This window comes from Myodes glareolus, chromosome 24 (assembly GCF_982192425.1).
Source record: "Myodes glareolus chromosome 24, mMyoGla1.1, whole genome shotgun sequence".
NCBI classification, from domain to species: domain Eukaryota; kingdom Metazoa; phylum Chordata; class Mammalia; order Rodentia; family Cricetidae; genus Myodes; species Myodes glareolus.
The window spans coordinates 49,187,559-49,210,688 of NC_142049.1; the positions used below are offsets into that span (position 1 = coordinate 49,187,559).

The 23,130-nt window shown below is 51.7% G+C and overlaps 3 protein-coding genes, 1 long non-coding RNA gene and 5 other non-coding genes across 22 annotated transcripts; 8 read left to right on the top strand and 1 right to left on the bottom strand.

Moving 5' to 3' along the window:
• The first annotated feature begins 5,128 nt into the window (after window positions 1–5,128).
• Window positions 5,129–13,285, top strand: Flt3lg (fms related receptor tyrosine kinase 3 ligand). Of its 13 annotated transcripts, none has more exons than XM_087901457.1 (9): window positions 5,129–5,463; window positions 5,765–5,831; window positions 6,090–6,203; window positions 6,596–6,649; window positions 7,264–7,407; window positions 7,773–7,917; window positions 9,533–9,711; window positions 9,812–9,880; window positions 11,933–12,153. In XM_087901457.1, exons 2-8 carry the CDS (start codon window positions 5,799–5,801, stop codon window positions 9,833–9,835), a joined length of 693 nt encoding a protein of 230 aa, XP_087757583.1. In that variant the 5' UTR covers window positions 5,129–5,463; window positions 5,765–5,798; the 3' UTR covers window positions 9,836–9,880; window positions 11,933–12,153. The 13 variants fall into 13 exon arrangements, 10 of the variants coding, with proteins under 10 accessions (XP_087757583.1, XP_087757584.1, XP_087757587.1 ...); XM_087901458.1 differs by having other exon boundaries at window positions 5,455–5,538; XR_015736385.1 differs by lacking the exon at window positions 5,129–5,463 and adding an exon at window positions 11,495–11,718 and having other exon boundaries at window positions 5,552–5,831.
• Window positions 13,286–13,343: 58 nt separating this feature from the next.
• Rpl13a (ribosomal protein L13a) lies at window positions 13,344–16,261 on the top strand. The gene is made up of 8 exons (XM_048438055.3): window positions 13,344–13,434; window positions 14,563–14,635; window positions 14,887–14,952; window positions 15,072–15,173; window positions 15,373–15,458; window positions 15,633–15,692; window positions 15,941–16,063; window positions 16,149–16,261. Exons 1-8 carry the CDS (start codon window positions 13,420–13,422, stop codon window positions 16,233–16,235), a joined length of 612 nt encoding a protein of 203 aa, XP_048294012.1. The 5' UTR covers window positions 13,344–13,419; the 3' UTR covers window positions 16,236–16,261.
• LOC125403049 (small nucleolar RNA Z195/SNORD33/SNORD32 family) lies at window positions 14,669–14,751 on the top strand. The gene has a single exon (XR_007232826.1). It is a non-coding gene; the product is annotated as a small nucleolar RNA Z195/SNORD33/SNORD32 family (small nucleolar RNA).
• On the top strand, window positions 15,218–15,302 carry LOC125403047 (small nucleolar RNA Z195/SNORD33/SNORD32 family). The gene has a single exon (XR_007232825.1). It is a non-coding gene; the product is annotated as a small nucleolar RNA Z195/SNORD33/SNORD32 family (small nucleolar RNA).
• LOC125403050 (small nucleolar RNA SNORD34) lies at window positions 15,499–15,568 on the top strand. Its single transcript, XR_007232827.1, has one exon. It is a non-coding gene; the product is annotated as a small nucleolar RNA SNORD34 (small nucleolar RNA).
• On the top strand, window positions 15,738–15,826 carry LOC125403051 (small nucleolar RNA SNORD35). The gene has a single exon (XR_007232828.1). It is a non-coding gene; the product is annotated as a small nucleolar RNA SNORD35 (small nucleolar RNA).
• Window positions 16,262–18,381: 2,120 nt separating the features above from the next.
• LOC148118241 (uncharacterized) lies at window positions 18,382–21,246 on the bottom strand. Of its 2 annotated transcripts, XR_015736387.1 has the most exons (3): window positions 21,125–21,246; window positions 20,008–20,101; window positions 18,382–19,724 (listed from the first exon to the last, which is right to left on the bottom strand). It is a non-coding gene; the product is annotated as an uncharacterized LOC148118241 (long non-coding RNA). The 2 variants fall into 2 exon arrangements; XR_015736388.1 differs by lacking the exon at window positions 21,125–21,246 and adding an exon at window positions 20,929–21,118 and having other exon boundaries at window positions 18,382–20,101.
• Window positions 18,672–20,658, top strand: Rps11 (ribosomal protein S11). The gene is made up of 5 exons (XM_087901462.1): window positions 18,672–18,813; window positions 19,280–19,411; window positions 19,551–19,626; window positions 19,856–19,985; window positions 20,335–20,658. The coding sequence occupies exons 1-5, from the start codon at window positions 18,799–18,801 to the stop codon at window positions 20,456–20,458; spliced, it is 477 nt and encodes a 158-aa protein (XP_087757588.1). The 5' UTR covers window positions 18,672–18,798; the 3' UTR covers window positions 20,459–20,658.
• On the top strand, window positions 19,676–19,762 carry LOC148118243 (small nucleolar RNA SNORD35). Its single transcript, XR_015736490.1, has one exon. It is a non-coding gene; the product is annotated as a small nucleolar RNA SNORD35 (small nucleolar RNA).
• Window positions 21,247–23,130: the final 1,884 nt, after the last annotated feature.

The following is a 23,130-nucleotide window of genomic DNA, read 5'->3' on the forward strand; positions in this document are numbered from 1 at the left end:
GGACGTGCCCACCCTGTTTTTCCTTAACTTTCTCTGCCAAGCCTTTTTACAGTCATAAAACAAGAAACATGAATAGGTACAGAGTCTCTGAGCTCACCGAGGCTGAATATGATGGCCATAGGAAAGAGAAGTTGGAAGTCTGTCAGGATGGCCTAGGTGTTGCAGTAACCCTGTATCTGGGCTGCAGCCAACTGATTGACTCGCTGCATGCTGTCAAGGCATGCTCGCTTGCTCTCTGTTCCTTTTCTTCTCCTTTCTCTATCATCGTTGCCTGGGGGACCGGGCAGATGGAGGCTATCTTAATCCATTTTTGTTTGTTTCTTTTGTTTTGTTTTTTTGTTTTTTTGAATGGAGCCTGTCCTGGAACTCGCTCTGTTGCAGGATCCACTGGTATAAAGTCAGCTAGGGTCCTGAATTGGGGAGACGCTAAGGCTAAGGAAATATCCGGTGAAAGGAACTGAGACAGAAACACAGGACAGAATCAGGAGGTCTGTAAGGTCGTGTGAGAACCGCCAAACAGCCCAGAGTTTATTCCAGGACAACCTTATAAGCAAAGGCAGAAAATTGCACAGCACAGACAGTCAGTCAGTATCTAAGCATGAGACCATTCTTGTCCTTGAGTGAGCAGCCTCCTCTCTAGCAGGCACTTGCGTCTCAGAAGCAGCCTCACTTTCTATCCTGATGTTCCTGAGGTTTGGTGTCAGCCGTATTCTTTATAGTAGATAGAATATTCTTTTCTCATGGGCTAAACCAGTAGTCTCACAGCCCTCAGGATTATTGTAAAAAGCAGCCAGGTGGTGGTGGTGCATGCCTTTAATCCCAGCACTCAGGAGGCAGAGGCAGGAGAATCTCTGTGAGTTCAAGGCCAGCCTGGTTTACAGAGCTAGTTCCAGGACAGGCTCCAAAGCTAGAGAAACCCTGACTCAAAAAAAAAAAAAAAAAAAAAAAGATTATTGTGAAAAGCAGAGCAGACAAGTGTGAACTCAAATGACTTATAAGTCAGAATCGACTCCAGATGGAAAATGAATCACACATGGACTCCCACACTCTGTAGACAAGGCTGGCCTCAAACTCACAGAGATCCACGCATCACTGCCTCCTGACTGCAGGGATTAAAGGTGTGCACCACCGCCCAGCTGACTGTATGTGTCTTAATTAGGGCTACTTTTGCTATAACACCATGCCCAAAAGCAACTTGGGAGAGAAAGGGTGTATTCAGTTTACACATTCCAAATCAAAGTTCACTGAAGAAAGCCAAGGTAGGAACTGATGCAAGGGCCATGGAAGAGCGCTCACTGCCTTGCTCCGCTTTGCTCAGCCTGCCTTCTGATAGCACCCAGAGCACCAGGCAGGGTTAGCACCCCTCACTGCAGCTTGTGCTCTCCCGCTCACAGGCTTGCCTGCAGCCAGATCTTATGGAGACAGTTTGACAATTGAGTTTCCCTCTGCTCCCATGACTATAGCTTACATTAGGGGATCTCTAGAGTTCCAGGACAGTAAAGGCTACACAGAGAAGCCCAACAAAACCCAGCCAGCACAGTATTTTCTTTATTATGTAAGTGGACATGGGCACATGAGGCCAGAAGAGTGTTGGGTGCCATGGAGCTGCACCCACCGTGGGACTGGACTCAGATCCTGTATGTGATTTTAGTCTTGAGTCATCTTTCCAGTCCCATGTTTTAAGGTTTTCTGAGACAGAGTCTTGCTGGGAGTGGTAAGCACAGACCCTTAATCCCAGAGGCAGGGCAAGAGGGTCCCCTTGAGTTTGAACGCAGCCTTTTCTATCTTGTTCCATGCCAGAGCTACATAGTGTGCGTAGTAAGGGTGTTGTGGGGATTCATTCAGCCAGCAGCCTTTGAGTGCCAGCCTATTAGGATGTGGTCTGAGGTATCAGTGCAGACAAAAAAAAACCATGCTTGCTCTCTCTTAGCTGATGGTCTGGATTCTGTTAGCAGCTTCCAGCGCCCGCAGGGCAAAGGACCACAGCAACTTACTTACCGCGAGTGTCCCCAGTAAATATTTGTTCTCTCTTATTCTGGGTTCTCGTGAACTTCCGTAACTACTACATAAGACTCTCAAAGAGAGAGCTTGACTAACCCTGGCTGAATTGGAACTCACTGCGTAGCCTAAGCTGTTCCAGAACTTACTGTGATCCTCCTGCCTCAGCCTTCAAGTGCTGAAATACCAAGTCCAATGTATTACTCTATTTAAGCTCCAGCTAGAGATGCCAACAATGTGAATGTGCGGTTCAGTTTCCAACACACGAGAAAGTTAAGGCGACACAGCCACAATGCAGGCCCACTCCCCCACATCCATTCCCAAGCCTGACGGCCTTCACCATGAAGAACCTTCACTTTTCACTCTGAGGTCATTGGCCAAAGAAAGACATTCAAACATGCCAGAGTTCCCAGGAGGGACCTTAGAGCTGCAGACCATCTACCTCGGGCAGGTGGACCAAGGAAGATACAGAAAACTCTACAGGGTTTGAGGTGTAGGCCAGCAATAGAGCTCCTGCCTAGTATCCCCCAGTAGGGGGCTGGGACAGGGTTCAACAGCAGAGCCCTGCCCAGCATGTATGAGCCCTGGGGCTGGGACACGGTTCAACAGCAGAGCCCTGCCCAGCATGTATGAGCCCTGGGGCTGGGACATGGTTCAACAGCAGAGCCCTGCCCAGCATGTGGGAAGCTCTGGTTCACTCACTAGAGCTACACAAAGAGAAGCTACGTTGTATTTTTGTCCAGTTTACTACCTCATCTCCCAGTTAAACGTAGAAAAAAAAAACTTCAACAACTTATAGAGGACTAGGGGCTAGCCAAGCTCTCACTGTGACAAAGCCAGCACTAGGCTGACAGACAGATTCCCTGGTGCTCTAAGAACAAGCTAACCATGGCCTGCGCACCCCACAGTCTATACAGCAGCAGTCGGGACTCGGAGCACAGGGGAGCCTGGGCAGACTGGAGTTGGAGATGCAGGACTGATTGCTTTGGAAGACTCGGGCTGGCTTCAGTCTCATAGTGAAGGATGGTTTTGCTGGCATTACAGGTGTGCACTGCCCAGCCTGGTTTCTGCTGTGCTGGAGATGGAATCCAGGGTTTTGTGCTTGCTAGCCAAGCGCTGTCTGATCTGCAACCGCAGGATCTTGCGATGCGTCACCATACATAATCCAAGAACAAGTAACCTGTGACTCATTGAGAGGACACAGTACAGGCATGTGCAGAAGCATGAGGAGAGCAGGGATCAGAGTGAGGGAGCTGGCGCGAACCCAAGAACGCCAGGAGCCTCGGGAAGCTGCTGTCCTAATGCTCTTCTCCCCTGGGTCCTTCAGAGGGAGCCAGTTGGACTTTAGACCTAATGGAGATAAACTCCCCACCACCTCCAGCCCCCCACACAAACACACACACAAAAACATAAACACATTCATGGCGTTTCTTTGTGTAGCCGTAGCTGTCCTGGAACTCACTCAGTCATTCTGTAGACCAGGTTGGCTTCAAGCTTATTCATCTGCCTCTGCCTCCTGAGTGTGTGTGAGAGCATCACTGCCTCGCTGGAGATGAGGTGTTGTTATCAGCAGGAAGCTAACATAGGAGTTGCCCCAGATCACTGTGGTCGCAAACCAAGAATGGTGGGAAAAGGGATACAGAGACCCCACATCATCTCTGAGACTGTGGTCCAGCTTGGGGGTTTTGCTGGAAAGACTGGGGTCCTGGAGACTGAGACCAGCATCATCTTCATCGTCATTATGTGGCTTTTGAGACAGGGTCTCATGTAGCCCGGGCTAGGCTGCAGTACAGGAGAGGATCTTTTCGGTGTTGGCGCCTGGGTCGTCCAGCAGGGATGAGTCCCCGTGAAAGGCCACAGCAGGCAGCTCTACCCTTAGCCACTTTTTCCTTTTTACATTTTATTTATGTCATTTGCCACGGTTTGCACATGAAGGTCAGAAAACAGTTTTTGGAGGTGGTCTCTCTCCTCTCCTGTGGGTCCCAGAGACTTAATTCAGATTATCTGGCTTTGAAGTTGGCACCTTGACCTGCCGAGCCACCTTTCTAGCCAGCCTTGGTTTTGTTTGGTTGGTTAGGTTTTCTTTTGTCTTATGTTCCTAAGACAGGGTCTCGCCATGTAGTCCAAGCTGACCTCAAACTCACAGAGATCCTAGGTGCTGGGGATTAAAGGTGGTGTCACCATGCCCTCCCTGCCTTTTATGAGACAGGGTCTTATGTAGCCAAGGCTAATCTTGAACTCCTGGTTCCCCTGCCCCCACGGTGCCACAGTCTTCGTTCTCAGCCTTTCAGGGGCAGCTCAGGTGCAGTCCAGGTACCAGCCCTGATAAAGAGCGGCACTCCCCGTACTCGGAAAATCCCGAGGACTTATCTCCCAGAAACCAAAACCAAACCCAGACACCACCTGTGCTCCACAGCAGTGATGGACAAGAAGAGTCAGGGCCTGCTGGACAGTTCACCTGCAGACACTGCAGGCGGGCAGAGTTCTCAGAGCAAGGACCTTTCAGGGTGGAGACAGCCACTGAAGAGGCCAAGACAATGGATAAGATAAGTGAGCCACAGGGCATGTTCAGTACTGATTAGAGCAAAGTGGGGGTCAGTCCGGTAGTGCAAGAGGAGCAACCTGGAAGAGGGAGTCATGGAGCCTCTGCCTTGTGTGAAATGGAGGCAGACATAGGTATCTGGAGGGGAGGGTGTCCCCCATGCTGAGTCAGTGCGAAGACCTTGGGGTGAGAGTAAACCCACCTCACGCACACCAGGCTAGTGTCGGACACGAACAAGGTTAGCAGGCAGAGGTTAGCCCAGCACAGGACCAAATTCTGCAGATCTTTGTGGCATTCTATTTTGGAGTCAAGGGCCTGGAGCGTGATAGACAAGTACTCTGCCGCTTACTCGCGGCTTCAAGGCAGCTGCTCTCTGACTGAGCTGTGTATCTGTCCCTCTCTTTACTGCTTGAGACAGAGTCTTAGTAAATTGCCCAGGCCGGCCTTGAATGCACTCTGTATCCAAGGCCAGCCTCTAATCTCCAGTCCTCCTGCCTCAGGCTCCTTGGTAACTGGGGTGACTGATCTGTACCATCACCGCCCCCACTGATGCCTGGACTTGTGTCTTGAAAGAATCAAGAACTCAGAGACTGGAGGAACTTGGCTGGCAGGTTCACAAGTTCTGTGTCCCTGCGAGCAGTTGGAGAAGTAGGAAACTCAGAAGGAAGGCCACTGTGACATTCTTTGTGGGAGATGGTGGCGGCAAGGCCAGCATGGTGGCTGCCGATGTGCTGGGCACTGGTCGGTACTGTCCGCGCGCTGTCCTAGCTGAGGCTTGCGGCCGCACCACTTCTCACCGCTGGGTGGCGCGTCCCGCCTGGGCACGAACTCACCCCTTGCCCGGTCTACCCCAAAGCTTCTTTCACTTTCGGTCTTTGGCTGTCACCAATTTAGTCTTTCCACACCCAGCTGGGGCAAGCCTGGTGCGTGGGGTGAATGGCTTTCTAGGTCCCTGAGGGGCGGTCCCAAGGTCCCCATTCCCGGACCGTGAGAGCAGGGTGCGAGGTTGGGGAGGATTCTGGGGACAGGACCGTCGGTCGGTCGGTCGGGGTTCTTAGAAGGGGAGATGACTTTTCACCGTAACTGGGGCTCATGCAGGAAGCCTGAGGGAGCAGGAGGCGGAAACGCACCCACATCAAGGGTGGCAGGGCGGGGCGGCGGGGCACAGGGGCGAGTGGGTAAGGGGCTGCAGGGTGCGAAGCCTGCTCTTCTATCCCTTCCAAGACCCTGCCACAGGCATGAGGGGTCCCCGGCCGAGATGACAGTGCTGGTGCCAGCCTGGAGTCCACATGTGCGTATACCTGAGGGGTGATGGAGCAGGGCGGAGAAGGGAGATGGGCGAGGGACGGAGGCATGGAGAGAGAGACCCGGGACAGGGTCAGAAGAAAGAGGACGGTGCAGGATGAGATGGAGAATATGGAGACAGGTTTGTCACAGTAACCAAGGTGCAGGACAGGCAGAGACAGGGAAGATGACACCCAGTTAAGGAAGGAGCAGGACACAGGGAGCCCCTGCATGGAAGTCAGGTACTGACACCACCTCCCTGTAGTCCTCCCTGCTGCTGCTGCTGTTGCTGCTGAGTCCTTGTCTGCGGGGGACACCTGACTGCTACTTCAGCCACAGTCCTATCTCCTCCAACTTCCACTTGAGGATCAGCGAGCTGGTGAGCCGGCTCCCACCCAGGCCAGGCCACCGTGCTGGTCCCAACCCACACCTTTGCCCTATCTCTCACAGTGTTTCTGTGGGATCTCTCTCTCTCTCTCTCTCTCTCTCTCTCTCTCTCTCTCTCTCTCTCTTTCTCTCTCGCTGTGTGTGTGTGTGTGTGTGTGTGTGTGTGTGTCTGTTCTACTGTCTGTCTCTGCTTCTTTCTGGGTCTCTCTCAATTTCTGGGTCCGTGTCCCTCTCTGTTCTTTTTCTCTGAGGGTCTCTTTCCTACTGTATCTTGGAGTCTCTTCTCTATGTGGGTCCTGTGTTCATGTTCCCTTGTCTCGGGGTCTGTTTCCAACTCCTCCGAGTCTCTCTAATTTGTCCTCTCTCCTTTTTTTTCTCCCACAGACTGACTACTTGCTTAAAGATTACCCAGTCACTGTGGCCATCAACCTTCAGGACGTGAGTCACTGTCGAAGGGCCCTGGGATGGAGGTGGGAACCAGACTCAAGATGCGCCACCGTTCAGGGACAAGGCTATGGGGCCACCTCCTGCTTCCTCAGATCTGGCGATTTAGACCCTCGCTTCCCCCCATCAGACCCAGGCGTCCGTCCTATCTCGATCTTTCAGAAGTCTGGCCCACCATCCTCCCTCCCTCAAGCTCTCAAGACTGTTCGTTTCTCCCTTAGGTGTAGTGGGCCCCTCCCTTTCAGGCTCCTGGCCCCGCCCCTCCGTCAGGGATCTTCAGACCTGTGGCCACTTTTCTCCCCTGATATCTGGCCGGGTCCCATCTCAGGGGGTTGGTTCTGTCCCTTCTCACACGACCCCTTCTGGTCTCTAGCAAGGCCCCACCTTTTTCAGTACCCTGGTCCCACCCTACCTACCTTTGACATTTGGCCACGCCCATCTTTTTCAGCCACCTAGCCCCGCCCTCCCTCAGTCATCTGACCCCACCCATCCCTTGTTCAGCCATCACCCGCCCACCCTGCCTCAATCTTCTGGCTGGGCCCATGCCCTGTTAGTCATCTGCTTCCAGTCCCTCTTCCCTGTGATTTGGCTTGCGTTTTGATCTGCAGGAGAAACACTGCAAGGCCTTGTGGAGCCTCTTCCTGGCCCAGCGCTGGATGGAGCAACTGAAGACTGTGGCAGGGTCTGAAATGCAAAAACTCCTGGAGGCAGTCAACACGGAGATACATTTTGTCACCTCATGTGCCTTTCGGGTTAGCACTGGAACTTGGTAACAAATGAAAAGAGCCAAGTCCTTCCCCAGGCCTTAAAGTAATACAGCTCTGCTAGGTCTTTTTTTTTGGGGGGGGGGGAGTTCTTTCGTCCACAGCACACCACAGAGGCACAGAGGTCGAGCTGGAACCTCCGAGCCCTGGAGTCACCTGGGGATCCTGGTACTGGGTCTGTGCCTCAGTAGGTGAAGAAGGCGTTACTAAGGGGTTCTCTCCTCTAACAACTGGAGAACCCTGGAGTCTTTGAGACCTGGGCCCACTGGCTCTGTGTCCTCTGCAGGTTAGGGCCCTGGGTTGGTGGAGACTCTGGTTTGACATGGTGATGACCTATCCATCCCTGCTCCCAGCCTCTTCCAGAATGTCTTCGCTTCGTCCAGACCAACATCTCCCACCTCCTGCAGGACACCTGCACGCAACTGTTGGCTCTGAAGCCCTGTATGGGGAAGGCCTGCCAGAATTTTTCTCGGTGCCTGGAGGTGCAGTGCCAACCAGGTAGCAGCACACTGGAGCCCAGCACCCCCAGTGCCACCTGGCTTGCTTGCTATGTGTCCTAGAGGCTTCTGCTCCCACTAGCTGGAACTTGAAACAAGGTCTTTCTCCTTTCTTTTTTCTCTTTATTTTCTCTTTCCTCCTCCTCCTGCTTCTCCTCCTTCTGACTTATCTATTTTTATGAGTGTTTTACCTACAAGTTGTAAGTGCACTGAATGTGTGTCTAGTGCTGAAAGAGGCCAGCAGAGGGCATCGGATCCCCTGGACCTGGAATTACACAGTTGTGAATCCCCATGTGAGTGCTGGGAAAATGAAATCAGGTCCAACGCAAGGGCAGCCAGTGCTTGTAACTGCTGAGCCATCTCCCCAGCCCTTTTCTCTTCTTTTGAGGTAGGGTCTCATTATATAGGCTAAGCTGGCGTTGAACTCAAAGCAATCCTTCTATCTGTCCTGAGTGCTGGGATTATAGGTGTGAAGCCATCACATCTGGCTTCATACCATTTTATTTTTTCATGTTACCGCATATTAATTATATATAGTAATTGTAGCAGGCTTTCTCTTTGGGCCACCAATCATCTCCCAAATAAAGACATAGAGACTTTTTTTAAGATTTATTTACTTATTATGTATGCAATGTTCTGCCTGCATGTATCCCTGCAAGCCAGAAGTTGGCACAAGATCTTATTACAGGTGGTTGTGAGCCACCATGTGGTTTCCAGGAAGTGAACTCAGAACCTCTAGAAGAACAATCAGTGCTCTTAACTGCTAAGCCATCTCTCTAGCCCCACATGGGATACTCATTAATAATTATGAATTCTTGGCCTTAGATTAGGCTACATTTTTGTTATGAGCATAGCCTTCAATGGCTGAGCCATCTCTCTAGACCTAGGCTTGTTTCTAACTAGCTTTTTGTCTGTTTGGTTGGTTTTTTGAGACAGGGTTTCTCTGTAGCTTTGGAGCCTGTCCTGGAACTCACTCTGTAGATCAGGCTGACCTCGAACTCACAAAGATCTGCCTGCCTCTGCCTCCTGAGTGCTGGAATTAAAGGTGTGCGCCACCATCGCCGGTTCTAACTAGCTTTTTTTTTTTAAGTTAAATTGACCATTTCTGTTAATCTGTGTGCTCTTGTGTTTGTGTGTTCATTTGTGTGTGTGCATGTGTGTGTGTGTGCATGCACAGAGCTCAAAAGAGGGTATTGGATTGGTAACTCCTAGAACTAGAGCTACAGACAGTTGTGAGCTGCCACGTGGATACCAGGAATCAAACCTGGGTGCTGGAAGAACATCCAGTGCTCTTAACCACTAAGCCATCTCTCCAGCCCCAGGGTCATACTTTTTATATCCAACTTGGTTTATTTTTGAAAGTGTTTCACTAAACATCCCTATCTGCCCTGGAGCTCACTATGTAGACCATGCTAACCTAAAATGCACAGAGATCCATGTGCCTTTGTCTCTACAGTGCTTGATTAAAGGCTTGCACTGCCAAGCCTGTCTCATCCTCGCTCAGGTTTTGACCTTGGTTGTTTGCAGGGCCCCTCATGCACCATCAGCCGTGGTCCAGGACTTTCAGTGTTTGCTCTGATGATCCCCTCTGTTACTTGGTTCTGCTCTCTCCCCAGAGTCCTCTACCCTGCTACCCCCAAAGAGTCCTGTAGCCCTAGAAGCCACTGGGCGTCCAGAGCCTCCATCCCGACAATTGTTTCTTCTGCTGCTGCTGCCTCTCACGCTTTTTCTGCTGGCAACTGCCTGGTGCCTTCACTATCAGAGGGCAAGATGGAGGAAAATGTTCCGCCCTGGGGTGAGCCAAGAGTCCAGGCAGTTGGATGGCGTGGGTGGTGAGGGATGAGGGTGGCAGGTGGCCTTGCAAGTGTACTGAGGCTGACTTTGTGGGGCCTCAGGTGCCCCTCAACTCCCATCCCTAGAATACGAAACTTGTGCAGCGTTGACTCCGCCAAGGTCTTATCTCGGTGAGTCTTCTGCTTCTACCAGAGCATGGAATGGCCAGGCTTGGGGGATACAGAGTCAAGCCAAGATTGGGGGGGGGCTCACTATGTCATAGGAGGGGCAGGAGTTCTGAGGAGTAGTGTGTGTTGGGGGAAGAAGAGTCTTTGATAAGCTTCCAGTGTCACAAAGCTCAAGGGGGTTCCGAAGCTGTCACTGTCACAAGGCAGCAAAGAGGCATGGAAGTGTGAGGGAAGAGCCTGACGTGGGGAGAGCAAGCACGGAGGGGAGGCAGGCAAGCAGGCAAGAAGGCGGGTCCCCATGCAGGCACTCATAATTCCTCTCATATGAGGCTACACCTGTAACCCCAGCACTCGAGAGGCCAGAGGAGGGGGATTGTCGCAAGGTCTGGCCATCCTTGGCTACACGGTGAGTTCAAGGCCATTGTGAGACACACAGTGAACCCTTGTCTCCTGTCTCAAATAAACAAACAAAGAAACTCAACCAGTGACCCTGATGTTTTTGCAGATGAGGTCTCACTATGTTGTCCACCTGACTCTGAATACCTTGGTGAATCTACCTGCCCCTGCCTTCCTAATAGTTGGGCCTACAGGCATGTTACATACAACAAGACTTTTCTTTTTCTTTTTTCTTGGTTTTCTCGGTGCTAGAGTTGGGAACCAAACAAGGAACAAGCTAGGCAAATACTGTGCTATTGAACTCCATGCCCTGCCAGAGGACACAATGTCCAGGCACGGTGATGAACATTCCAGTACTTCTGAGCTGGCGATGCTGAAGCTGGAAGATACTGACTTTAAGAAAAACTAAAAGGAAGAAAAAGAGAGGACACTGTAGCCCTGTGTGGCTGCTTCTGTCATCCCAGCTCCTTAAAATAAAAAAAAAATGACTGCTGGGCGTGGTGCTGCCTGCCTGAAATCTTAGTAGTCAAGAGGCTGAGGCAGAGGGATTTAAACAGCAAGGCCAACCCTGGGAACTTTGTGAGAACAATGAAGAGTAGCAATGCTGGGTGGGGCTGGGGGGAGCTCGCACTAGAAAGGCTCCGGGTTCCCTCTACAGCTGCAGCCATACAGCCACTAGAAACATTGTATCTGCACTAATATTCCCACTGCCGAACGGACTCCCTGCTAGCTTAGTTAAAACAATTAGGTGGAGAAACAGTTTCTAAACATCGTGGTTTCCTATTTCTGGGCTTGTTTCTGAAACACACACCATTTATCAGACATTTGTCTGTAAAATCAACTCTATTTACTAATTTTTGAGACGGTGTAGCTCAGATGGCCTGGACTCCTGGGTAATCCATCCTCCTGCCTCTACCTCTGGAGAGCTGGGATCACAGGTGTGTACTCTCACACCTGAGAGTAATTGCTCTTTTTTTTTTTTTTAAAAAAAATTACACTCAAGCCTCCCCAAAATAAATAAAAATTTAAAAATAATTCCACATGGTGGGGGCCTATGTGCACCGTTGTGCCTGTGCGCTAGTCAGAGGACAGCATGCTGGAGCCACTTCTCTCCTTCCATCAGATGGGGCCCAGGGGAACTCAGGGTGACAGGCTTCGTGGCAGAGGCCTTTTATCCTTTAAGTCAGCTTGAGGGCCATGATTTGTTTTGTTTTGAAACAGGGTTTCAGGTAGCTGTACCTGACTTGGAACTTGCTGTGTAGACCAGGCTGGCTTAGACAGATATCCACCTGCCTCTGCCTCCTCAGTGATAGGACTAAAGGTGTGTGTCTGCATGCCTGGCTGTGAGACTCCCTTTGGAAAGACAAAGAACAAAACAAAAAACCCTTGGAGCAGATTTTGTGGTCAAGTCTATAGTCCCTGCACACTGCAGAAGAGGCAAAAGGGCAAGGATTCTGGGTTATCTACTAGTACATAGAAATCCCAGACTAACCTAAACCGGGTGGGGTGGGGTGGGGTGGGAATGGGAGAGGTGGGGAGGGTTGGGAGGATGTAGATTAGTGGTAGAGGGCTTGCTTGAAAGGGGCGTGGCGGGGGCGTGGCTCAAAGGTGGAGTGCGGACCAAACGCCAGTCCTCAGACTATTGATCCAATTTTACAGAAGAGGATACTGAGGCAAAGCAGGAGTCACCTGACAGACGCTGCACAGCCTGGACACGGGGAAAGTTGGGTGGAGGTTGGCCCCCTCTTGGACTGCGCTGCCACTCCAGCTCTCTCCCCAGGATGGAGTCAACAGCAGAATCCAGCAAAAGTCCCACTCATCCCACTCTGTACAAAGTCCTTGCCCCCATTAACTTGTATATAAATGGTTTTTACAAGCTCTTCCGGACCTATCTGTGGATGGGACAGGGAATGGGTGGGCTATTTTAGGTTTCAGGATTTTGCGATGCTTGGTGATGTAATCCCATCTCTCCAGAAGCTGAAGCAGTATCTCAAGCCTGAATTGCAGAAATCCTACGTCAAAAGCCAAAAACAACGACAAAAGGTTCTGTTTGTTTTCTGAGGCCTCCAATGGCCCTGCGTCGGCACTGGGTAATGCTCCATAGAACCCTGATGTGAGGCTGAGGCAGGAACAGCCCAATTCCCCAAGATCATGACAGCAAAGTGGCAGGAAAGCCAAGTGTTGGAGACTCCAGGTAGAATCGACTCAAGCTGGGATGTGTGGGGAGGTTCTCACGGTGACTGCCAAATCGACTTGTTTGGCTTTTTGTTTGCTTTGGGGGGCTATAAATGCACAGCAGGGAGGGTATCTCAGATAATGTGCACAGCAAAGCTTTTGGAAACAGAAGCAGGTGGATGCATCTCAGGAACCTGAAGTCCTTCTTTTTTCCCCCAACTCTTTTTTGTTTGTTTGTTTGTTTGCTTACTTTGTTTTCGAAACCAGGTTTCTCTGTAGCTTTGGAACCTGTCCTGGAACTCCCTCTGTAGACCAGGTTGGCCTCGAACTCACAGAGATCCGCCTGCCTCCGCCTCTCGAGTGCTGGGATTAAAGGTGTTTCCCCACCGCCCGGCTCCCCGAACTCCGCCCGGCTCCCCGAACTCTTATCTTCGATAACTATTTCCATCTGTTTAATACTGGGAGACTGCTAAGCTCAGAAAAGGCCGGCAATTGTCTTGCACACCATGAGGGTGAAGGGAGGAAACACAAATCGCTATGGTTCTAACGCAACACGGGCGAGCCGGCCAGGACTGATGCACGCCCCCTTATGGCCACCACGTGTTCTGCAACCGTCGTTACTTGAGGGGAGCAATGGCGCTCCACACAGCGGACGTCTGACTGGAGACGAGCACTCCCTCCAAAATATGGCCGCCGGGGCTGGACGGCCTTGTCCCTCTGAAGCCGCCTCGGGATCCACGTGATCTCTCGCCCCGCACAGACATGGCCGCCAAGGGCTAACTCAAAACGGTGTCCTGATTGGACAATATAAAGATGACCCACCTTCCAGTCTGCGCATGCGCACCGCTGCGACCAATGAGAAGACGGAAAGCCTTCGGTTCGGCCCGGCCTGCGTCACTTCCTCCGCCCCTGCAGCAAGGGATAAGAAACCCTGCGCCAAGACCTCCTCCTTTCCCAGGCGGCTGCCGAAGATGGCGGAGGGGCAGGTAGGTCTCTGCGTGCCGGGTGGTGAGGGGGACGGGTGGGTTCCAGGCGGGAGCGGCACGGCATGGAGCCTTCACCCCACGCTTCCTGTGCCATGGGACTTACGGACGGCAGTTAAGCAAAATAGAAAGTTTTTCTGATGCGAGGGGAGTGTGTAGCGTGGGCATAGCAAGCCGCAAAGTCTAGGTTTGGGGCGACGAGAATGCGACGTTTTCCTTAAGGAAGACGTGAGTGGTGCTTGGGTTCCCAACACCCGGAAAGAATTTCTTCAGGCTTTATCCTAGGCAGTTGGGATGCGAGGAGCGTAGGCTAGCATGTTGCTCGGTTTGTACATTCATGTGGTTCCTAGGTAATGGGGAATTGCTGAAATGGAGACGCCTGTTTTTGTTATTTTTTGGGGTGGCTGCTTTCCCTCTAAAAGTTCTTCAGTAGGGTAAAGCCAGCTGGGCGGTAGACCGAGCAGAAGCATCGGGATTTTGTGGTTAATTTTAGACGGTTAAAAGTTGCTATTTGGAGATGTCTGGTAAATGGTGCTGTGGGACGTCTCCCCTTAGAAAACTACCCTGAGGATCTGTCTCTAGGAACAGCAGCAGAGGGAGGACAGTTGTGGAAGGGGGTTCTTGTGTGACTGTTCACTGTAGTTTGGGCTGGGTTGTCGGCACATGTCTTGAGAAATGAAGACCTCATCGCAACTTCCAACAGAATTAACAAACTAGACAGGACAGCCATTAGATACTGAGTTAAAAGGTTTTGCTTTGTACTGTTGATAGGATGGTTTCTGTTCTCGTGAACACGTTGAGACTCTGATGCAGAGCCACTGTGACCTAAACGTACCCAAAACTAAGTCTTAGTGTCGAATTTCTTTGTAGTACAGGACATTCCCACAGGAGCCAGTAGATCCCAGCTATCCAGTAGTTTGAGGCTTTTTAGAGAGTACGGTAAAGCTCGGCTAAGAATTTCAAGATAATGAACTGTAGGAATGCTAAGGAATTGCAGGCACCTAAAGTCTTCCCTTACCCATGCTGGACCTGCCTTGGCTGGTTAATAGGCATCCTGTGGGAAAAGGCACTGTAGTAGTTGGTAGTTTGAAGGGAGAGCCAGATTGCTCCCTAAGCTTCTGTCTCCTACAGGTTCTGGTATTGGACGGCCGAGGCCATCTTCTGGGTCGCCTGGCGGCCATTGTGGCCAAGCAGGTACTGCTGGGTAAGTTTCTTTCAGGATTTTCCTCTTTATCTGGGAGTCAGTGATGAGCAACAATCACCATCTTTCGTTTGAGTCTCACGACTGTGAGATCAACCCATGCACCGCTCTGAGACTTGCCAGCCCCTCGGTGTTCTGGACTCCTGGCTCAAGGGATTTTTAGAGCAGGAGATTGACTTTCTTTCCATTCGGGCTGGCTTTGCTGGGTGTTAGGTGTAACTTTCCTGACTGTCTACGACCCACATTCTCTCTAGGCCGGAAGGTGGTCGTTGTTCGCTGTGAGGGCATCAACATTTCTGGAAATTTCTACAGAAACAAGTGTGAGTTAGGGCTGAGGGATGGTCTCCAGGTGGGGCACTGACTTGAGTCCTGGACAAACAGATCTCTAGTTAGGAGCTGTTTCTGGAACTGAGGCCTCACCCACCTTTTCTGTTGACAGTGAAGTATCTGGCTTTTCTCCGGAAGCGGATGAACACCAACCCCTCCCGAGGCCCCTACCATTTCCGAGCCCCGAGCCGCATTTTTTGGCGCACTGTGCGAGGTGAGTGAGCTGGGACTGGGCTACGTGGAAGGCGGTTATCTCTGGCAGCCTGTGATGAGAATCTCTCCCACTCATGTTCGAGTTCCCCAACTGTGAGATGACTCCACATGCACTACCATCTGAGGCTGGCTCCTCTCCCTGTTCTGGGCTAGGGGCGGGCTTTCAGCCCCTCTGAAAAGGAGGCCTTCTGTTCTTCCAGGCATGCTGCCCCACAAGACCAAGCGAGGTCAGGCTGCTCTGGAACGCCTCAAGGTGTTGGATGGGATCCCTCCACCCTATGACAAGGTGAGCCGCGCAAGCCTAGCCTCACAGCCTCTGTGCGTCCAGCGTCTGTGATGTTCTGCTATTACCTACATTGTTTGAGCCTCATGAAAACGCCACTGGCTGAGACGCCTGCCCCAGCAGCCTCCTTCCCAGGTGTCGCTCACAGGTCTCTGAGCCCCTCTCGTTCTCTAACAGAAAAAGCGGATGGTGGTCCCTGCCGCCCTCAAGGTTGTGCGGCTGAAGCCTACCAGGAAGGTAAGCTCCAAATTGCAGAGTGTGGGCTGGGGGTACCTCAAGACTGGCACATGATGGCTATTTTCTCACGATGGTCTGCGGATGCCGCTGTCGGGCAGTGCCGATAATGCCATGGGCTCAACTGATGCCAGGAGGGGCTCCTGTGGGGGAGGGGAATGTGTCCTTTAAATAGAATCTCTAGGGTCCTCTAGCTCACCCTTGTGCTGCTGGGGCACCTTCCATGTCCTTACAGCTTTGTGCCCCTGCAGTTTGCTTACCTGGGGCGTCTGGCTCATGAGGTCGGGTGGAAGTATCAGGCAGTCACAGCCACTCTGGAGGAGAAACGGAAGGAAAAGGCCAAGATTCACTATCGGAAGAAGAAGCAGCTCTTGGTGAGGACAGGACCTGCAGCCTGGTGAGAGAGGTGCTCCTGGGAGAAGAGCCAGGCATTCACTATCACTTGTCTTTACCCCACAGAGGCTACGGAAACAGGCAGAAAAGAACGTGGAGAAGAAAATCTGCAAGTTCACAGAGGTCCTCAAGACCAACGGACTCCTTGTGTGAGCCCAATAAAGACTATTTGTGCCTCATGCCTGCCTGGCCTGCTCTTCCTCCACCGCCGACTAGGGAAATGGGGACAGAGGTGCTTTAGGCACTGCTCCTGTGGGAAAGGGTGTTTTTATAAAAGCTCTGAGAGTTATTACTTTGACTTTAGTTTTAATGACTGACTGGGCTGCTCTGCCCATCAAACCCAAGGCCATATGTATTCTGCAGCTGTGAGGATGAGGATGGAGACCTAACATCTGGGCTGGGATTCAGAAGTACACACTGGGAAGCCACTGCCTTTGCTCCTTCCCAATACTGCTCAGAAAGCAATTTTACTTTCTTCAACAGCGTTCTGTTGCTAATAATAAATTATTTGACTGTTAAAGAAAACTGGTATCTTTGCACTATGTATGCTATATAGGAAGGAACAATGGGGACCAAAAATTTGGAATTTATAGGCTGTGGTATGCTATTTTGTTGAAGGCACGAAGGTGCTTTGTTGCTCAAAAGGTGCAGGCACAAATCTTCCCGTGGATCCTGCCTGAAATGGTTTTACTTAACTCTAATTCAGCTGCAAAGTACGGGATGTCACTAGCACATGGGCTTCAGGAACTCAATGCCCCAAATGAATTAAGGCTGGGGAAGCTAGTTAAGGGTACTGAAAATGGGGAGCTGGAACAGTGCCAACCAGGGAAGAGAGGTCAAACTAAACAATTTTACATCGTTCCTCAGACATAAAGGCATGAAGGGTTTAAGGGACAGCCTGCCTTTTGGCTCACAACCATCTAGCTCCAGGAGATCTAACCTCCTGGCCCTCAAGCCGGAATCTCATATAAATTCCCACCAGCCTACACCAGATAAGACATTGGAGGTGCACACCTTTAATCCTCTAGTGTTTGGTTGCCAGCCTTGGTCTGTAGAGTTCCAGGAGAGCCAGGGCTATACAGAAAGAATGTCATTAGCAGAGGTATCCTGTAGTGCAGGCAGCTGTCCTAAGTGTCATCCCTGTGCACCATAATGACCAGGAACTTGCCTCATGAGGTTTTGCGTTTTGGAGGGAGGGTTTGTTTCTCTGTTGCTTTTTCTGTCCTGGTACCCATTCTGTAGACCAAAATGGTTCCAAAGCTGGAGGTTCTTCTGTCTCTCAAGTGCTGGGATCAAAGGTGAGGCCCACCACCAAACTGAGGGGGCTTTAATGTAGAATTGTTGATAGTGATTCCGTGGGCTACATCCTCAACTACAGGTTTGCTTAGACATACTGCCACAGAAAGACCACGTATGCTTGGAGTTTTAGGTTGGTTGAGCGGGCCAGCCTGGACTGGTTAAGCAAATGCAGGGTAGAGGAGGAATCCTGTCACAACATCGTGCCAGTTTCAGTGATCATGTTTGTTGGTTTGGGGTAGGATTGACCTCTGTCCCTCAGCTTTCGAGGTATTAGGTGGTATACAGTTGACCATGAACACGGCTTAAAACAATTTTGCTGGGGCTGGTGAGATGGCTCAGCGGTTAAGAGCACTAACTGCTCTTCCAGAGGTCCTGAGTTCAATTACCAGCAACCACATGGTGGCTCATAACCATGTGAAATGAGATCTAAATAAATCTCTTAAAAAAATTTGCTTATGGCTTGTCACACATTGGGTCTGTTTTCTTGGTGATTTAAGAAAAAAAAATCAAATTCTTTACATATTAAATCTTTCGCGAAATTGTAACATCCCAGAAAGACAACAACTAAAATTCCTTCCTCTCTATGCTTCCCCTAGGTGAATAATGACTAGTGTATCAGGAGGTCGCTTGATTCGCTAGGCAATCTCACTGTGTGGCCCTAGCTGATCTGAAACTTAACTGTGAGTGCTGGCATTAAAGGAATCCCAACACGCAAAACGCTATTCTATTTACTGTCCTGAATATAGCCGGGAAAATTCTTCTAACTCCATTTGGCACAAAGCTTTTTCTGCCTCCTGAGTTGTGGTTTAATTACTGGGGTCCCTCCGTTTCCGAGGGGTGTGGTCTCTCCAAAGGTAATCAGGTCGTAAACCCAGGAGGGAATGGGGTTGGAATATACACCCAACAAACAAACCTATGGCACCTATAGCTCCGGTCTTGGTGGTTTGTGGGAGGACCACGATGGTGTCAAGAGCGGTCTACAAAGAGACCGTGCCGCCGGTACACGTGGATGTATACTTTAATAAAGGAAAAAAGGCTAGTAATGTCAGCCCGGGTGAAACATGGCCACCGCCGCCTCTCGCCAGGAATCTGAAGACCACCACGCGGTTCTAAATTACACGTGACTCCCGTTCCCGAAGAAACCTGACCCCGCCCGGCTACTTTCGCGGAACCGCAGGAAGTCGCTTCCCAGCCTGCCGCCTGAGATCTCGCGAGATGATAAGCTCCGCTTCCGGTCCCATAGTCCTCCACTACCATGGCGGCGTACGGACAGTTCCAGAATCGCATGCTCTGCACCGGAAATGCCTCCTAAATCCGTGCAGGGCTGGCCATACGTCACTTCCGCTGCAGACCTCGCGTAGTGAAGAAGGAAACCCGGGAGTCAGCTCACCTCTCTTTTCCTCAGGCTGCCGGGAAGATGGCGGACATTCAGGTTTGAGCTGAGGGCTGGCGCCGAGGCTGGCGTCCCCGTCATCCTCCGAATTAGCCGAAGCGAGGGCGCCTACCCTGTGCCTTCATCTGTTGAGCGCCTCCGACGTCCTGGGCTTACACAGCCATGGGGTCTCAGGCACTCTGGGCGTTAGTCGTGTATGGCAGCGCGTGGGGAGGCTGCTTTCACACGGTTTCCCCGAGTGGGGGTGAGCGCCGGCTCGCTGGGGTCGGCACTGTTGCCGCGGGTCCGGCCCACTATGCCGGGCTGCGTGTCCGTGCGGTGTGGCTTCTGAGGGCGTGAGCGCGTGTGCTTGGGAAGGGCCTTCAGACGGGAAACGTGTTTGAACCTGGTGTGGTAGCTAGAAGAGATATGGGGTGGTTGTGGGCGCTGGCGTTAAGGGGTGGAAGGCGTCCAAGGGTGGAAAGGCAAGCTCACCCGGGGTCTCACCGAACGATTGTCCCTACAGACCGAACGTGCTTACCAAAAGCAGCCCACAATCTTCCAAAACAAGAAGCGTGTTCTGCTTGGAGAAACCGGCAAGGAAAAACTCCCTCGGTACTACAAAAACATCGGTCTAGGCTTCAAGACGCCCAAGGAGGTACAGGACCCTCCCACAGATGAGACTCGTGGCCTTGCATGTGGGAGCAGGGCCACCGCGCTCTTTTCGGAGTGGCTGCCTTCGGGGCTCCTGGGAATTGTAGTTTGGTAGTTCAAACTGCACTTTCTCGTCTTTTCAGGCCATCGAGGGCACCTACATTGACAAGAAATGCCCGTTCACTGGCAACGTCTCCATCCGAGGTCGGATCCTGTCCGGTGAGTAAGAAACTGAAGTGTGGCTCGAGGTTCTGAATCCAGGTTCTCCGGCAGATGATGTCCATTCTCACGATGGTCTTCAGACAGCCCCAAGGGCACTGCTGAGACAACCAATTGACAAAACTGATGCCAGAAGCGGGATTTCTTGGGAGCCCCGTTCAACAGCTTGTTTTGCTGCAGCATGAATTACCCTTGGCTTGCTAACACCTTCTCCCCCCACTTTCTCAAGGTGTCGTGACCAAGATGAAGATGCAGAGGACCATTGTCATCCGCCGGGACTATCTTCATTACATCCGAAAGTACAATCGCTTTGAGAAGCGTCACAAGAACATGTCTGTGCACCTGTCCCCCTGTTTCAGGTGAGCACAGTCCTCTACTAACCTGGCACAACCTGAGACAAGCATCTGTGTCGATCAGGAAGGGCCGCTGGTGGGGGGAGCCCTTAAGGGTGATTTTGGAGAGAAGCTGGGGTGTCCTGTGGGAAGAGCAGAGTGGCTCAGAGTCAGGTGTATAGACTGCTGAGGAACGGCAGGCAAGGTTACTGCTAAATGTCTAGGAGAAAGAAACGAGTTTTTTGAGTTGCTCTTAGCAACCACCCAAATGGCCACTGGTGGGTGGAGCCATGGTGGGGACCCGCAACCTTTCAGTGGGGATACAGGGAATGCTGGGGAGGTCCCTCCTGAAGACTGCTTCTTGTGTAACCCTCAGGGATGTACAGATCGGCGACATTGTCACTGTGGGAGAGTGCAGGCCCCTGAGCAAGACGGTGCGCTTCAATGTGCTCAAAGTCACTAAGGCTGCTGGCACCAAGAAACAGTTTCAGAAGTTCTGAGAGCACTTTGACCAGCTCCCTAGAACAAATAAAGTTATTTTCTGGCTATACAACAGGTGTGGAATCTCTGTCCTGGGCCAGAGTGGGCTTGCACCTAGGCTTCTCTGATCTAGGGTGTCTGCTGCCTTCCCTTCATCTGTTTCTCAGGTCCTCCTGCCTCTGCCTCCCAAGTGCTGGGATTAAAGGCGTGCCCACCACCACCTGAGTTAAGGCTCATTTTTTTTTAAGCCTTGATAAATCTTGCCATCCAAGTAGACATGGTCAGTTAGTTATTTGGTGCCACTGGTCCCTGCCCTTCACATCCCAGTCCCTGGAGAGGAAGTAAGTGAGGCCATCCCTGACCTCATTGAGGTCAAGCCTTAGAGTGCCCCAGGGGGCAGTCTGACACATGCCCCCACCCCACCCCCATAGCTGGAGAGGAAGCACTCAGCCTCCCAGGTGAGCCACCTAGGTAGAGGCAGGCTGTCCACCTTGAGTGTCAACAGTGTTTGAATGTCCACTTCCGGAGAGCCGCTGCCTACCACTGGTTCCCAGGACAGGGCGCTGTTGAGATGGGAAAGATGACTTGGTATATGGGAAGAGGGCCCCAGGGTAGTGGGAGTGGTGGGGATACCCACTCAGGAAAAGGACCCAAGGCATCCCCAGGTATGTGGGAAGGGGACAGACCTGGAGGGAGCTGGAGCTGCTGCTGCTGGAGTTCCCAGGTCCCTGCCCCCCAGGCCTGTACCAGGGTCTGAAGAACAGCACTGGTACAAGGGTTGGGAGACAGGGCCTTGGGAAGAGTCCTCTGCCTGCAGGAGATGCCGCACACTGCCTCACTGCAGCCTTCTGCCTTTTACCAGGCCTCTGAGGGAGGGGGTTCCTGTCAAAGGAAGTGGGCCTACATCAAAGCGAGCAGGAAGGGGCAGGGACAGGTCAGGGGGGCCACCGCCCAAGCTGGGATCCTGCCAGCCACCCCTGAGGGGAGGGACTGCAGGGGACAGGGACCCTGAGGAATCTGAAGCCAATTGTTAAGAGGTGTGGCCCCTCCAACCACAGGTGCTTCCGTTCGGGTGGGGCCTTGTGTTTACAGCAGCCTAGCTCTTATTTCCTCCCAGTGGTAGTTGGGGCTTCTTGGTACCTGTGACAGGCCATGAGGAGGTGGCAACAGGGAGGAGAGACCCCTGGCTGCCCCCCTGGCACAACTGAAGAGCAGTTTCCCTCTGCACTCGGGCTTGCTGAAGTCCCCAGTGCCAGCCAGACTGGCACTTCCACCCTAGGTGGCTTGATGTTCAGTTATTTTGACAGGGTCGCTTTGTGCCCCTAGCTGGCCGGGAGCTCCCTCTGTTGACCAGGTCAGCCTCAGGATCTCTAGGTGCTGAGATTCCAGATGACATCCCTTTATGGTCTTTCTCCAAGCTGGTTTCTCTGTAGCCCTGGCTACCCTGTAACTAGCCCTCTAGACTAGACTAAAAAAAAAAAAAAATACACTGTCTGCCTCCCGAGTGCTGGGATTAAAGGCTTGTACCACCACCATCCAGTTCCGTTTTGGTCTTTAATCTTGGGCACCTATTTGCGTCTGACATGTTCAGCTCAAGAATCACTTGTAGACATTGGTGGTAAGCTGAGACAGAAGGGTCTTTAGAAGTCAAACCAGCCTGGGCGGGTTAGACCCTGTCTCAGTGAAAATAAGAGCTGGTAGGGATGTGGCTCAAGGTTGTAGCGCCTGCCTAGAATCCGCCAGCACAGTGCTGGGATTGTAACTCTGAGGTGAAGTGCTTTGTCTAGAGTGTACGGGGTTCTGGGGTCCATCCAGTACCTCAGACCAACTGCAAGCATTCGGGAAACAGACTTGAGGAGAAGCACAGTTTAAGGCCACAGGAGACCCTGTCTCAAAAACAAGAAGCAAAACATGGTGGTGTACATTTTTAATCCCAGCAGACAGATCAGAGTCCAGCCTGTCTACACAGAACCCTTTCTAAAAATGAAAATATTTGAGTGTGTGCCTACCACAGAACCCCCAGACCTCCCCCCCCACACACACACACATGAAGGTCAGAGTATCTGTTCTCTTCATCATGTGGCTCCCATGAGTCAAACACAGGCCTTCATGCCTGGCAGCAAGTCCCTACCCACTGCTCACTAAACCATCTCCCTGGCCCTCACTTCCTCCTTGGTTCTCTTACACAGAGAGGTGAACATACTTCCTGTCTGTCTGTTGCGATGACTGTAAACCTGTACCCCTTGTCCCTGTAAGTGGAAGCACAAGCAGGTAACCCCCAGCTCACTAGCTGTGTGGCCTCGGTTAAGTGACTCCACAGACCCAGAGTCACATCTGTAAAGGGTGTCCATCCACACTAGCAGCTGGGCAGGTGGGACACCACAGCCCTGCAACAGTGACTTTTGGTAGGTAGCTGCAGAAGTTTGCTATGGTGTGGGACCTTGGGTCTTTTAGAGCAAACTCTGTGGAGTCATTTTAGTATGCTCCTGGAAGATTCTGTGGCATGGCATGTCTGCTGGAGACCATAGGGCTTCTCAGCAGGGTTCTGGTTTTTGTTTAGTTTGGTTTCTGTTTTGTTTGTTTTTGTTTTTTTGATACAGTTTCTCTGTATCCCTGGCTGTCCTGGAACTCACTCTGTAGACAAGGCTCTTCCTTAACTCACAGAGATCCACCTGCTTCTGCCTCCCAAGTG

Bases quoted from the DNA above. Each gene is read 5' to 3' on its own strand.
- Flt3lg (XM_087901455.1), top strand. From the start codon at position 5,607: ATGACTTTTCACCGTAACTGGGGCTCATGCAGGAAGCCTGAGGGAGCA. The intron at 6,204-6,595 runs GTGAGCCGGCTC...TTTCTCCCACAG, and splicing joins ACTTGAGGATCAGCGAGCTG to ACTGACTACTTGCTTAAAGA. The intron at 6,650-7,263 runs GTGAGTCACTGT...TTTGATCTGCAG, and splicing joins TGGCCATCAACCTTCAGGAC to GAGAAACACTGCAAGGCCTT.
- Rpl13a (XM_048438055.3), top strand. The intron at 14,953-15,071 runs GTGAGTTAGGGC...TTCTGTTGACAG, and splicing joins AAATTTCTACAGAAACAAGT to TGAAGTATCTGGCTTTTCTC. The intron at 15,459-15,632 runs GTGAGCCGCGCA...GTTCTCTAACAG, and splicing joins TCCCTCCACCCTATGACAAG to AAAAAGCGGATGGTGGTCCC.
- Rps11 (XM_087901462.1), top strand. The intron at 19,627-19,855 runs GTGAGTAAGAAA...CACTTTCTCAAG, and splicing joins CCGAGGTCGGATCCTGTCCG to GTGTCGTGACCAAGATGAAG. The intron at 19,986-20,334 runs GTGAGCACAGTC...TGTAACCCTCAG, and splicing joins CACCTGTCCCCCTGTTTCAG to GGATGTACAGATCGGCGACA.